Source organism: Xiphophorus couchianus, chromosome 20, assembly GCF_001444195.1.
Source record: "Xiphophorus couchianus chromosome 20, X_couchianus-1.0, whole genome shotgun sequence".
NCBI lineage: Eukaryota > Metazoa > Chordata > Actinopteri > Cyprinodontiformes > Poeciliidae > Xiphophorus > Xiphophorus couchianus.
In genome coordinates, this window is record NC_040247.1 from 16,883,431 (window position 1) to 16,897,224 (window position 13,794).

Sequence of the window (13,794 nt, forward strand, 5' to 3'; positions counted from 1 at the left end):
TTTCACATATTAAAACCACAAACTTCATTGTGTTTTATTGCCGCTTTAGGAGAAAGACCAACAAAGAGTTCTTCAGCAGTGTGAAGCGAAAGGAAAGAGACTTTTCTCTGATAACCCGAAGAAAATTCAGTGCCACGATGTACTAAAATCAGGTTTATTTGTAAAACACATTTCAGCAACAAGACAGTTAAAAGTGCTTTACACCATAAAAACAAAATGCAGCAATTATGAGACGAGCAATAAACCTAACTAGTACACAGCGTCCACCTGTGTGTTGTTTCATCTCGGTATAAATGCATGTGTTCTGTGAAGACCTCAAAGGTCTGTTAGAGAACAATAGTGACTAAACAGCATCATGAAGGCAGAAGAACTCAACACAAGGTCACAGATGAAGCTGTGGAAAAGGTAAAAGAAAATTTGCGTTCTAAAACAGTATCCCAAAAACACGGTATCTCTGGAGGAGCTGCAGAGATCCACAGTTTAAATGAGAGAATTTTTTAACAGGACAACTATTAGACTTATCCTCCACAAATCTGCCATAAGAAGTCCTGTTTGCAGTTTGCAACCAGCCATGCAGGGGACACAGCAAACGCACTAAAGTCTTTTGGTCACATGAAACCAAAATTTACCCACATGCAAAACGCTTTGTGCTCCAAACATTCCCATTTAAATGTTTTTTCAAACCACAGGTAAAGAGCTACTGGCTTGGCCCTAGTTACTATAGAGAAGGTCCTGAGAGCAACGACATCCGGCGCACCAACGTCCCTGACATCCGTGTGGCGTACCGCTTCGAGACGCTCACCGAGGAGCTTCACCTCATCACCCACGCCGTGCGCACAGACGAGCTGGACAGCATCGACGAGGAGGACACGCTCACCATGGGCCCCGTCTCTGGAGGACGCTGAGACGTCAGGCTCCAACCCCCTGTCCTGTCTCTCTCCGTTAGTCCCCCCCCCTGAGTCTGCGGCCCACTCAGCATGCTCCTGAAACGTGAATGAGAGAAAAATCTGCTGCTCTTTACACACCACTGTAGAAGTCTGCTGTGCTGCTATGGCTGTGTAGTTACGAATCAGCCACGGTTTCAGTGCTGCCGTTGTTTTTATTGATGCATTTCAAGTTTCCCAATATTTTTTTTTAGACATTTAGCTTTATGTCTGTTGCTCTCTTGCAATCTGTTTTTATTGTGATAAAACAGAAGGAGAAACTGTGATCTCTGATTATAGATACAGAGTAGCCATAATTTCAAACTGGGATCATTGCGTCGAGTTGGTCACAGAGCAACTAACTTTGACAAAGCTTTGTATGCGATCCTACTTGTTAGTTCAGAATCCATCGTTTGCCGAGTTGCACTTTCATAGTCAGTCTTCTGGGATTCAAATAAGCTCTAAAAGTAATGCGCAAGAAAGAAACATTCCTAAAAGCAAAAAGAGTTTGCTCATTTGTTAGGTTTTATGGTAGCAGAGCTATAAAGAGCACAAAGAAATGTGGATGAATGCTCACTGCATTGTTGGATTACATCCATTTAGTTCTTTGCATGCTCTAAACTCTTCATAAGCACCAAAATAAAACCCTCACCGTGCCTTTCCATTATTACCTAGATGCAGTGCATGTCCAGTTTTTCCTTTCCTTCTTCTTCTTTGTGAATCTCCACACCAGGCCTGCTGTTGGAGCTGAAACCCAGCCTGAAGGTTTTCATCTTCCTCTCTACTTCAGCTAAACAAATACTCTCCTGCATGCCTGCATGACTGGTGTATGTGAGGAGAGAACAACCCGTTTACATCCGACTGTCACGTAAAGCAACGCCAGGCCCGATCCAAACTCTGCATGGTGGAAACCAGCAAACCGTGCTGGGACACAGCGAAGGCTGCTGCACGGTTCTGTAGCATCATTTTCAGTAATGGTCTCTTTCTGTCACTCCACACAATTCTAGCTCTCATCAAACGGTGAGATTTTGGGTCAAACCGGGTTTCGTAGCGAAAAGTAATCAGAAAATGTCCGTAGAGTTTGCAGAGCTGTGTGTGTGTGTGTGTGCTTTATAGATGAAGAAGAAGAGAAACAGTTTTCATTCTGTACGACTATAGCAATTTCCAACTAATGAAGGATGATCTCAGAGGACGTTATGTGATTGTTAGAGTTCAATTATGTTTTTTAAAGCTGAAATAGAAGTAAGACCATTTTGTAATTCTCAGTATATTGAGGTGGAGGAAAACTCTAGATTTTCATTATGTTTGTTTTTAATATTAAGTGATGAAACAGTATTTTAGTGCCCACTCTGCTCGTTTAGTATTGTGGAATCAAATTATCCACCAATATGTACATGTTGTGTTTTACTGACTCATGTTTCAATGCTAATGAACGGTGTCGCCTCTTTTTAAAGTAGCCAGTAAGACACCAAAGCACGAATATAATTATGCATAAGATTAGTAGAGTTACATATTCCTGATATTGTTTGGTGCAAATATTAGTTTTTTTGTTGTGCATTTCTGCCTTTCACTCGAAAAGTTTTGATGTTTAATAATGACTTGAGTTTTATACTTTGTGAAAATTTTGTTTGCCTTTTAAAATTAGGAGTTAATTTTGTTCATGTTCAGTGTCGGACATATTTATTGACGCCTTCGGTAAGGATGTGTGAGGACTAGTTTATATTTTATTGCAGGATCTCTTCCCGAAAAATAAACATTCAATTTTAATGCATTTATGGGGGGAGAAAAACTCAGGTTTTACTGCATCTCCTCTTGTCATCATGATCACTTTGTAACAATTTACCAAACTGTAGTCAATGGAGAGAGGAATGTTTGACCATTGCTTTTAAATGGAACAGTTCTTTTTAGCTCAGCCCAAAGGTTTCCTTTATGATTTCATTCCAGAAGCATGATTTTATAATCGATTAACCGTTTGCGTGAATCATGATCGCCCATTTTCACCTTTATGGTAGCATCCACCAGATTATTATGACAGATTTCCTGATATTTCAAAGAGCAAATAGAGAATAAAGTATTATGAAACAGGCCCATAGCATCACAGAAATGGAAATGAGGTGCTTTTCCATGTACTATTTCTTTGTTGCACCAAACCCATCTGTTGCGTTGGTTGCCGAAGTCTTGACCAAGTTTCCAGTTGAAGTCCCAGCTCAACATGTTTACGTTTTTTTTGTTGTTTATTTTTCTACTATTAAATAATCAGTTGGCATGAAATTATTTCTAATGGTGGAAACTTGGTGCAACTCTTTGCCGCAGTTCTCCCTCAGTGAACTGTGGAGTGTTTTTGGAGCTTCATAACAGGATCGATGCGGGTTCTGATCCATCATAGAGAGAAATGGACCTTTGTGTCAAGTGATAGATAGGATTCAGGAAAACAAAGTCAGAGATTACAAATTAAAATTCATATTCATAGAAACTTTGAAAGTATAAATTCAGCAAATGCCTTATTTACATTTATTTTAAAGAGATTTTTATAGGCGTCATCAGGGTGCCAATAAATGTGGCCGGTGCTGCAACCCGGACCGACCCGACAGTTTCCACTTTTAGTTTCCACCTTGATCTCTGACCCTGTTTACTGTCTGCATCATGTCCACATTACCTCACAAACACAAACCTTATATTTGTGCTTTTATTGGTAGCCGATATTATCCACAGGATGAAAAACTAAAAGAATATTTTGGTCTTTGATTCGCTGAGAAGTGGGTCAGAACGGCTGGTATAAGTGGCCCAACCAGTGGCCAAATACTGGTTTCCGCAATTGTTGAGATATTATTAATAATATTTTTGCCTCTGTAAATGGAGAGTAAAGCTTCATGATATGTAATCTCCTCAACACTGTGACTTATGTGAAGCACAAAGTGACAACGTTCAGTTATTATCCATGTTAAAACCTTAATTTAGCTTTTTTTTTGCTGCTTCCTGTCTTGACATGTTTTTGTTTTGTCTAACTTGTATTTTTCCTAATGGTCTTGTTTTCTCATAACTGTGTCACGTTTTGTTTTAAATTCTGCCTATTTTGACTCCTGTTGATCTGTAGCCTTATTATTGCTCGAGACGGTCTGCCACAATCTTACTGGTGCGGTTCGTCTGTGATAACTGAATTAAAAATAAATAAAGCATGTTAATTCACCTCAGATGTGCCAGATTTTTTACTTTAATTTGCAAGTTACACAATGATTACAAACAAAACACTTCAGCAATTATTTGCAGTAATCCAGTTTATAATAGAATGTTTTAATAGAGATTACAACTTAAAATAGTTGGGATAAACGGTATATTTAACATGCTTAGCATTTAGAACGATATGAGGAGTTAGTGCTGATTTCAGAAAGTGACTACAGTATCTGTACATGTTGATGCAAATCTGCTATATTCTGCTTTTTCCCTCTAATTTGCTTCCAGTATCTAGTCAATTTTCCTCTTATTTTCCAGCTGTGATGATTCTTCAGCTTGCTTCCTGGGTGTTTAAAAAAGAATGGTTGTTAGCGGTAAAGACGACAGGGGCTAAATCTTAAGTTGAACAGATGAGAGACTTACTGCCAAGGCGGATCTGACCGCCTGTAATTGGAAGAAGACTCGTCCTCCTTCCTCTGGACACACCGACTTCAGCTCCTCTCTGCTCATCCCCAGCAGCATGGAGCCGCTCAGCACGCCCAGGCAGCGCACGGTGCTGCAGTCAAAGCAACGCTGGAGTTAGTTAATGTGTAACAGAGCCAAACCATAACCTCCATGAGGAGAGAAACAGTCCCTGCAGGAAACGTCTTAGTGTGTTTAACCAGAAGAGCGATTTTTTAAATTGAACACAGGAAGCGTTTCACGTGTTTGTTGCTAATTTACTTCCTTGTAAAACTTTTCATGAACATTTATCATGTTGCCACCACAAACTCGGCATGAAGAGAGGTACCAGAGGTCCCCTGTGGACTTTGACACAAGCCATGTTGGGAACACAGCAAACATTTGGAAAAAGCTGTGAGACCAAAATTGGGAAGCAAAAATTTAAATGCGTCTGAATACACTATTTTGACCATAAATTCTGGAGGTGGCAGCATCATGTTGAGGGATGCTTTTCTTCAGCAAAAGGCAGAAAATCTGCTGATGGATATACAAAAAGAGATAAAAACAGGGCAACACTTGAATAAAACCTCTTTGAGGCTCCAAAAGATGTAAAATACTAAGAAATGGCTTAGATCATGTGTTGGGATGGTCCAATCAAAGCCCGGGCCTGGACTAAAATGTGTTTCATCCTCTGCACTATGAGTTCAGGCTCCTCCTATCTGAACGCAGATGTCTGATCCCCAAATGTAAAAGTAAGCAGCATAAAACCTGTTGCCATAAGTTTCCAAAATTTTGTTTAGCATTCATATTATTTTATTATTCTTTTTAATCTTGTCATAAAGTCTGTAATTATCCTGTGGATTGAAAAGAGCAAATAATCTTTGTATCAAGTGTGACAATTCCTGAATGTAGCTGAATGTTGAGAAATCAGTGTTGACTAGTGGCTTTTAATTTGCTCTCACTTACATCGGGTTGAATCCCGCGTTTTCCAACCAGGCCTTCACCTCCGGTGGTTTAGATTTCCTCGTCAGAACTGGAGACGTGTCAAAATCCTATATGAAAATAGAAGAGGCATGTTTTCTTTGTGTGAGGTCAGTTTTCATTTCCCATCATTTCATGTTTTCTGAGCGGAAGCCACCTCATAAGACTGAACGTCCACATCTTCCAGGACGTTGTTTGGGACGTAACCTTCCTCTCCTCTGCTGTTCCTCACTTTCCACCACTGCTTCGACTTGTCCAGAAGCTGCAGGAGAACAAAACCAAAAGAAGAGATGGAAGATTGGTTGGTCTCCTTTTGAAAATGTTATTATTTTGGGAGCGAGGAAAACAGATACTCACATCAACTATTTCTCCTTTAGTGACGTTGAGCTCCCTTTGGTTTCTGGATATGAAGTCATATTTGACGCGTAGTTTTACCTCGACTGGCCTGGAAGACGCAGAAGGAAGGGAAACTTCAGAGCAGTGAGATTTAAACCTTGATGAAGTGTAATCTGTCTACTTACCCTGGTTTTTGTCGTTCTTTTGGTGGCTTCCACTTTGCATAACCCTGCGCAGAAAATGCCAACAATATGTAATTTTTCTATATTTCTCTTGAGCAGGACGAAGAATCATTGATTAAAATTCCACCTGACCAGCTCCTCCTGTGTTTTGTGTCCAGCTGTGTTTGGTGATGGCTGCAGGCTTGGCGGAGGCCGGGGACTCTCCCGCCGGCTCTCCGGTTCACTGGGTGGAAGCTCTCCAGTCACTTCTGGGGGCTGCCAGCCATCAAAAAACTGCATGTTGTAGACTGGGATGTCCTCATCCTCCTCTGGCCATTTGGTACTGGCGATACCATCAGAAACATTTCATCTCATCAGGTAAACTGAGTCATGAAGTGGATATAAATAAAGAGAACCCAAAAGCTGTGGTTATAGAGTTCCCCTGTCTTGCCTGTAATGCTGGGACATTGCTCTACATTTTGTTTTAGTGACATTGGGGCCACAGTGAACTAATGCTCTCATATGCTAACAAGACAATTTGATCAGAAGAGAGTTGCATCACAAAAACTGCCACAGCTATGATCCGATAATAACATTAAGATATGCAGACACTAAATATACTGCTCAAAAAAATAAAGGGAACACTTTAAGTGTTAAACACCTGTTTAAGTGTTCCCTTTAATTTTTTGAGCAGTGTATATTGAAAGTTGGGATAAGTTAAAGCGAAATGTAAGGGATGTATTATAGTCTAAATCATTATTGTCAAACTCCTCGAAGGACTGGTTTAGGAAGAATGTATTAATAAAAGTAATTAACAACTAAAATATTATAACTTTCTCTGCATTCAACGAGTACTTCTAAAAAAAATTTATAATTTGGCTCCAAACACATAAACTTGATTTGATTTGACTAATAAAATAATATTTAAGCACAAAACTGTTATGTCGTAGTCATATTTCTGTGGCTCTTAAGAGTCTACAGGGCCACAGAAATAGTTTTGGCGGTCCAGATTTGGTCTGCAGGCCTCGAGTTTGACACATGTGGTCTAAATAATTCAGATAATTAATATTTAACCACTTGGGGGAATTCATAAAGCGAGAAAATTTAATTCCCAGGTGGAGAGTTGATCTCAACATATGAGATAAAAAATGAGAAAAAAATTAAACAAGATGGGAAAGTATTGCAGCCTGTCCAGATGCAGCAGAACACTGTGAACTACACGCCACTCATCCTATTACACATTAAATTTTCAGAATCGGAGCATATTAAAAGTGAGGAACTTACTTAAAAAGTGTAAAACTTGATGTTCCATGTTTCCTCAAGGTTAGACCCGACAGTTCACACACAGACTGTTCTGCAAAACGCCTAGCTGGTCTGATGGGAAGCTAAAAGCAGCTTGTAGAAATTAAGGAGAATTTGTAGAACATCAAGTTCAGTTGAGTCTTTAAAAAAAATAACTTCACTCCTGCTATTACAAACTCACGTGTAATGGAGACAAATATTCACAGTATCCTGCTGCGTCATGATGACTGAAAAAGACGTCTGTGACGTCACCGTGTCTTTTCATTTTTTTATATTTCTATTAAAGGATGACAGAACGCTCTGGAAATTATATTTCTACCATATATGAGTCTCCCCAAGTAGTCGGGTAACCATTTGATGAATTATCCAGACAGTAAGTTATTAAAACATCTGTATAGTGTAGTGTAAGACTAAGAATTGATATTATTGGATCAGTCACATTTGGATTGATTCTGTAACAGTGGCAATTACAACAACCCATTTATGTTGGAATAGCATTATTCCTCATTAATGTCAATAAAAGGCTGGGAGTGTGCTGGGCGTAGCAGGAACCTGGGGATGTTCCAGGCGTCTCCCAGTGACTGCCACAGGTTGTCCTCCTCCGAGGATGCCTCCTCACTCAGGAGACGGATACACTGAGGCGTGAGCAGCGGGGCGACGATGGACGGAGGGACGGTTTCAGAGCAGTGAGAGCACACCTGGTGAAGAAAGAACAGCAGAACTGAGAAAGACAGAGTTATCGCATTGCAACTTTTTCCAGGATCAAACAGAAATGCCATAAAACAGAAAAGTTTAGAAATATGAAGTCACTCACGAAGGCTAATGCAGAGAACAAAGAGTGGACAAAGTCAGGAGCGGCTGGATTGTTGATCTTTCCGTTGAGCTCTCCCTGTGAAACAACGCCAGCGTCCATTAGAGCACAAAGAGGACACACACAATGACACGGCGTCACGGTGTAAATAGAGACACACACCAGAAGGTTGAAGCCAGATTTGATTTTATGGAGGCAATCCGAAAACTCCTCCTCAGGCGGCATCCCATCCCCTCCTACATGGATCAAAAACCACGCAGTGATGCATGGATGTATGAGAACACGTTAGTCTAAGAGCTTTTATTGAAAACTACCTTTTCCTTTTTTCTTTTTCTTTTTCTTCTTTGCATTTTTGGCGTCGGCTGCGGATATTTTCCCCATGAAGATCTCGACGTCGGTTATGATGTGGTTTAAAATGTCCTGTACGGAAAGAAAACTGAAAGTCTTATTCACAACGTTTCTTCTACGTTTAATTCTTTCCAATTTCAAGGACTGAAAAACTAATGTAGCCTGAAGTAGAGGAAACTCACAACATTCCTGTCCAGTTCTGTGTACGGTCGACGGGGAGGTGATGGAGACGGCATCGGTGGCGGGACGACGTCTTCCTCCCTGTACCGACGCAGATCCAGTTCAGGCTCAGGGAAGTCATCCTCAGCTGGACGAAGAAACAGTAAAAAAAAAAAAAAAAAACAGATTTGGAGAAACAAAAGTTGCTCACATCACAGTTTCATCTACTATTTTCACTCTTTGTAGCTTTTACTGGATGTTTATAAGATCACTTAAACAGACAAAGACTAAAAGAGCAACATTGTTCTCCAAAACAGCATTTTCATCAGGTTTTCCTGGTCAGAAATTCCCTGCCCTTCCGGAATGGAAAGCTCTACTATTCCTGCTGATTTTTTAAATCCAGAATACATCTATTTTGTTAGCGATGCGTTATGTTTCGATGAATGTATTTGCCCCATCTAAAATTTCTTCGGTGATGTCACCATTTTACATTAAACCTCTGTTTTATGTTTTTTAAAATCTGGTCTCACCGTTGTCAGGCGGAGTACGTGGTGGCGCTTCGTATGCAGGCCTCGGCTCTGCAGGCTTATTGGGCTGTTTCACTCTTTCATGTCCGCCCACAATGCGTCCATTGCTGCTTAAAATGCACAAAAAACCCCAACATTATGAGTAAGTAAGATAAACAAACCCATCCACATGTACCAGGATTTACTCCTACCTGATGTGTGAACCCTCACTCTTCTGCAACAGAGCTCGCATTAAATCCTTTGCGATGAAATCAGCCTTGGACACAACAGAAAACATTAATATCTTTTGTCTCGCTCTTCTCAGATCCTCCTTCCAAAGCTGCGTCTCACCCTGACTTCATCGCACTGGAACAGGAAGACGGTGGTGGCGGCTTTTCTCCTGTTCTGGACGGACAGGATGAGCAGAGAGTCAAACACCCCGGCGTCCAGAAAGGCCAATAACTCCTTTATTTCACCAGGAGAAAATGACTCCAGCTCTTCCTAACAATGCACAGTAAAGTGAGGTTAGAGCAGCTAAAACCACAACATGATGTGAAGAAGATTTTGACTGAGATTCTACATACTGAAGCATACTTTTTGTTTCCTTACAGGGTCATAAATTTATTCAAGTAAAAGTAAAAGTAACTGTCCAAGAAAGGACTCAAGTAAGAGTAGAATAGTATTTAGTTAAAAGGCTCCTCAGGTACTGAGTGGCTGATCAGAACATCTGATTTAATATTTAAAAATTATTTAATCAGATGGACAAAACTGTAAAGTTATGTTCAAATCCTGGTATTTTAATGACTAAAATATAAAAAAAATAATGCAAACAAATGATTACAAAATAGCAGATTCAGGTAGCACTTTTCTAAATCATAAAAAACACAACATGAAGCCGTTACAATCGATAATGCAAACGTAAGCATGTTAGAACAGGTGAAGTACTTTGTCAAACGGCACAACAGGTGGAAAACATTAGAAAAACATAAAAAATATGTTTTACTTTAGCTTAAGCAGTAGATGTTTTTGAATCTCATGCATTTTTTGTCTTTCTTTATTCAGTGAAGTTAATCAAAGTGTATCCATATTTCATAAGAATTTCATACACTGCAGTAAAACTGCTAAATTTTTTCCAAAAAAGTTACTCAGGTAAATGTAACTAGTTCCTCAGCGTGTGACCTGATGGCACTGAAGCAAGCTTGAATATTTTAGATTTCATTGCTCTTTATATTTAAAACTTTGTGTTTCATGGTTCTAACAGAACATAGAGGATCACTCTCACCCATCAGGGCTGTAGCTCACCTTGGTTTCGTAGTCTATGAGCAGCAGGTTGGCACCGCGAACCTCCAGCACCATGTTTTGACCCCAAATACGATCCGTTTGGTCCAGAAGCTTCAGGCGCTCCACACAGTCCGGGATATTTCTGAGATCCTTCCCGTTTAGGTCGCAAGTAAACAAGTGCTGGAACAGATGAACCTCTGGTGAATTATTAAGGCCAACGACTCAAAGATGTGCGACTTTAAAAGTTGCCATGGTAATACCTCCACTCTGTACTCTGACTTTTCCATCATCTTGTTCACTGATGCTGCATACTGCAGCCTCTGCACTGTTGAACCACAGAGCAGAACGATGAGTGATAATTCATCAATGAATAGATGTGATTATTTGATCGACTAGGCACTGATCACGCACAGTAAATCGACTTTGCACTGGGTCTCGAGATGTTCGATATTTGGGAGGCGGAATCATCCATGTTGGAAAATCCACTGGGTCAAAGGGAAACAACACCAGAGCTGATGACGAGGAAAGCCGAGACCAGTTGGATATCAGGAAATTACATCATAAAATACGTACTTGGACTGGAGGGAAATGTAGCTGCTGGTCTCAGAACCGTACGGACTGTTGCTCCTGGACATCCTGTCCTGACACACCTGCCGGATCACACACAACATGCACAGCAAACTGCAGACGTCACAAGTGTTTCCTGACTCAGAAGCACACCGAAATAAACCCATAAATTCATCCTTCCAAGAGGTTTCATTACGCAACACCAACTAAAGGCAGGAAACATCACAGTTTGTTCTGTTTGGGCTCAGAAACTTAGTTTAAAACCCAAAATTCAAGTAAAAGGTGTTTTGTTCATCATTGCCTAGCTACATTTAGCAATGATCAACCAAGCAACAATAAGATCTCCAATACTGATAGATTTTCAAAACTACAGGTATTGTTCCCAATTACCTGAAGATATTTACACACAGACAACTTTGGTGTTTAAAGAACATTTAGCTCATTGAGTTTATGAAATTTTAACCCTAATGGAAATAAATTAGAGAAGCATTCATATTGCCAGGTTGTCTTAAAGGACCTTCAGTAAGTCTCCGCGCTTTTCAGACAAAAAGAACTGTTCACTTAAGCCTGACATTATTATCAGGCTTCCTACCTTTCTCGTTCTGCTGCTGAATCTTGGTGATTTCCTCCTGTGTTATTTACAGCGGTTTAGCAGCAGCATCCACCTTCAGTTCATATTTTAATCCTTCACTTCGACGGCGTGAAACCAAAGCTTCCTTATGAAGGAGGAGGACAAAGTCCGCTGCCAGTAGCAAAACGATGCGTGCAATAGCGACTCGTCTCAGGTGAGGGAGGGAGCTTTGGCATGGCTTCACAAAAGCTGTACTCAGATTCCCAACATTTTATCTCTGTGGTTTTGCTAATCTATTCAGCATGAATACTGTGGATTACAATCCTGGGAAGAACTACTTAGTCCTAAATGTTTGTGTTCATCAAATGCATTTTAATTTATTTACTGAAAAATAGCTATCCAAACCAACCTGGTACCATATGAAAAAGTCTTTAACAGTGGATTGTGTTAATTCTGAATATTGGAAGGTTTTGTATGTAAACAAAACCTTAATGGAAAAATCTTGATGACTATTATGCCTCCATTTTGTTTGTTGTGTGATTTTGATTCAGGCTAATCAAAATCAACCTGAATCAGGCCATCATTAACACAAACTGAATCTCCTATTCTTTAATCTCCCATGGTTCCTCCTTCAAGAGGAATGAATTCATCCGTCCAACAATTACATTGCATCCATCCATCCATCTTCTGTACACCCTTGTCCCTATTGGGGTCAGGAGGGCTGCTGGTGCCTATCTCCAGCCAACGTTACGGGCGAGAGGCGGGGTTCACCCTGGACAGGTCGCCAGTCGTCGCAGGGCAACACAGAGACAGACAGGACAAACAACCATCTCACACCTAGGGAGAATTTAGAGAGACCAATTAACCTAAACAGTTAATTAACAGAGAGACCAATTAACTGTCAGGTTATGGGAGGAAGCCGGAGTACCCGGAGAGAACCCACTCATGCACAGGGAGAACATGCAAACTCCGTGGAGAAAGACCCCGGGCCGGGAATCGAACCCAGGACCTTCTTGCTGCAAGGCAACAGCTCTACCAACTGCGTCACTGTGCAGCCCGCAACGCTCAACTCCTAAAGCATAAAAAACCCCAGAAGATCATCTTAACTCAAATATATGATGTTAGTTTCTATTGAGACTCCTGTGATTTGCAGACGTCTCAATAGAAATAGTTTTCTAATCACTTCCAGCCCGTTAGTGACTTTGTTTCTCATCTGAATCAGGACAAGATGTGGTGCTGAGATGAATTAGCCTACTTCATGTTGTCAGACAGGTTCTATGTAAAAATGTCTTTATTCTTCATTCTAGTTAATCACAGTTAATTTAGGATTTATGTAAATCATCTTGGACCTCCAGGTCTGTCACTACTTTATGATTGTGGCTTTTATTCTTCATAAAATTATTTTTTATGAAATGTGGATACAAGTCTGTATAAAAGTATTTGTGACTTTAACAGCTTAGTTTTTCGTTGGCGTTGTTCTTTTCCAGTGTTTCATAAAAGGAAGCAGTAATAGTGGACAGAGCCAGGAAATGAATAATGCATATAGGACTCTAACCATTAATGTGTGGACTCAACATTTCTTCATCTTCTGTTTTCATACCTTCAGAGTCGATGAAACATTAACCAGGACGAATTCCTCTGTGACATAACAAACAGCAGAGTCACATTTAGCTCAGAGGACAAAGAAAAGCATCACAAACAGAGCGAGCCTGGTCCTAAACAGACAGATTCAATAAATACAAAATTATAATCGTTTCAGCGGTCATTTATGCAAAGTGGTGCTGATGATTTAAAAAGTGTCACTAAAAATGGGGTGAATTTCCCACTTCCGTGTTTTTGATGTTACAGTGGTAAATATTGCTAAACATTTTTTATTTTATGTAATAAAACCAACAGCATAATTCTGAGACGAAACAAAAAGGATACGTGGTTTTCTTTTTCCAAATACAAATCTGAAAAGTGTGGCGGAAATGTGTTTTTGCCCACTTTTATCTGATGTGCAAATAAAGTGAGGGAGAAAGCTGTGGAGAAGATGGATCCGGTTATAAAACAATATCTCAAGCTCTGAAGTTTGAGTTTTTAATGTGATAAAAGTGACCAAGACAGTGGGCGGACTCCATCGTATCAAGTGTCAAGTTAAAATTCAGATGAAGGGATGTTTTTCAAGAGTTGGACTCAGTCTCTAGAGGCGGGAGGCGGGGTACTCGCACTTCACATGTTCCAATATTATGCTGTT

The 13,794-nt window shown here is 40.2% G+C and overlaps 2 protein-coding genes across 8 annotated transcripts in view; one reads left to right on the plus strand and one right to left on the minus strand.

Annotated features, from left to right (window-relative positions):
* Positions 1-4,109, plus strand: part of ampd2a (adenosine monophosphate deaminase 2a) — a 47,976-nt gene extending 43,867 nt beyond the window's left edge. For all 5 annotated transcript variants that reach the window (XM_028002505.1, XM_028002507.1, XM_028002503.1 and 2 more), the window contains one exon: positions 690-4,109. In XM_028002505.1, the coding sequence (XP_027858306.1) occupies positions 690-905 (216 nt within the window). In that variant the 3' untranslated portion in view covers positions 906-4,109. The remainder of the gene's footprint in view (positions 1-689) is intronic.
* Positions 3,859-11,731, minus strand: eps8l3a (EPS8 signaling adaptor L3a). Of its 3 annotated transcripts, none has more exons than XM_028002510.1 (20): positions 11,580-11,731; positions 10,994-11,070; positions 10,832-10,905; positions 10,681-10,745; positions 10,442-10,600; positions 9,491-9,640; positions 9,352-9,416; positions 9,164-9,267; positions 8,657-8,781; positions 8,441-8,546; positions 8,289-8,362; positions 8,130-8,204; positions 7,868-8,013; positions 6,167-6,356; positions 6,038-6,081; positions 5,874-5,961; positions 5,674-5,778; positions 5,502-5,587; positions 4,518-4,650; positions 3,859-4,437 (listed from the first exon to the last, which is right to left on the minus strand). In XM_028002510.1, exons 2-20 carry the CDS (start codon positions 11,053-11,055, stop codon positions 4,426-4,428), a joined length of 1,863 nt encoding a protein of 620 aa, XP_027858311.1. In that variant the 5' UTR covers positions 11,056-11,070; positions 11,580-11,731; the 3' UTR covers positions 3,859-4,425. The 3 variants fall into 3 exon arrangements, with proteins under 3 accessions (XP_027858311.1, XP_027858310.1, XP_027858309.1); XM_028002509.1 differs by having other exon boundaries at positions 9,164-9,270; XM_028002508.1 differs by lacking the exon at positions 11,580-11,731 and having other exon boundaries at positions 9,164-9,270; positions 10,994-11,106.
* Between the last annotated feature and the right edge of the window lie 2,063 nt (positions 11,732-13,794).

Bases quoted from the DNA above. Each gene is read 5' to 3' on its own strand.
- eps8l3a (XM_028002508.1), bottom strand. From the start codon at position 11,091: ATGTTGTGTGTGATCCGGCAGGTGTGTCAGGACAGGATGTCCAGGAGC. The intron at 9,641-10,441 runs GTGAGCTACAGC...GTGCATTGTTAG, and splicing joins TCATAGACTACGAAACCAAG to GAAGAGCTGGAGTCATTTTC. The intron at 4,651-5,501 runs GTAAGTGAGAGC...CTTTGACTGCAG, and splicing joins AACGCGGGATTCAACCCGAT to CACCGTGCGCTGCCTGGGCG.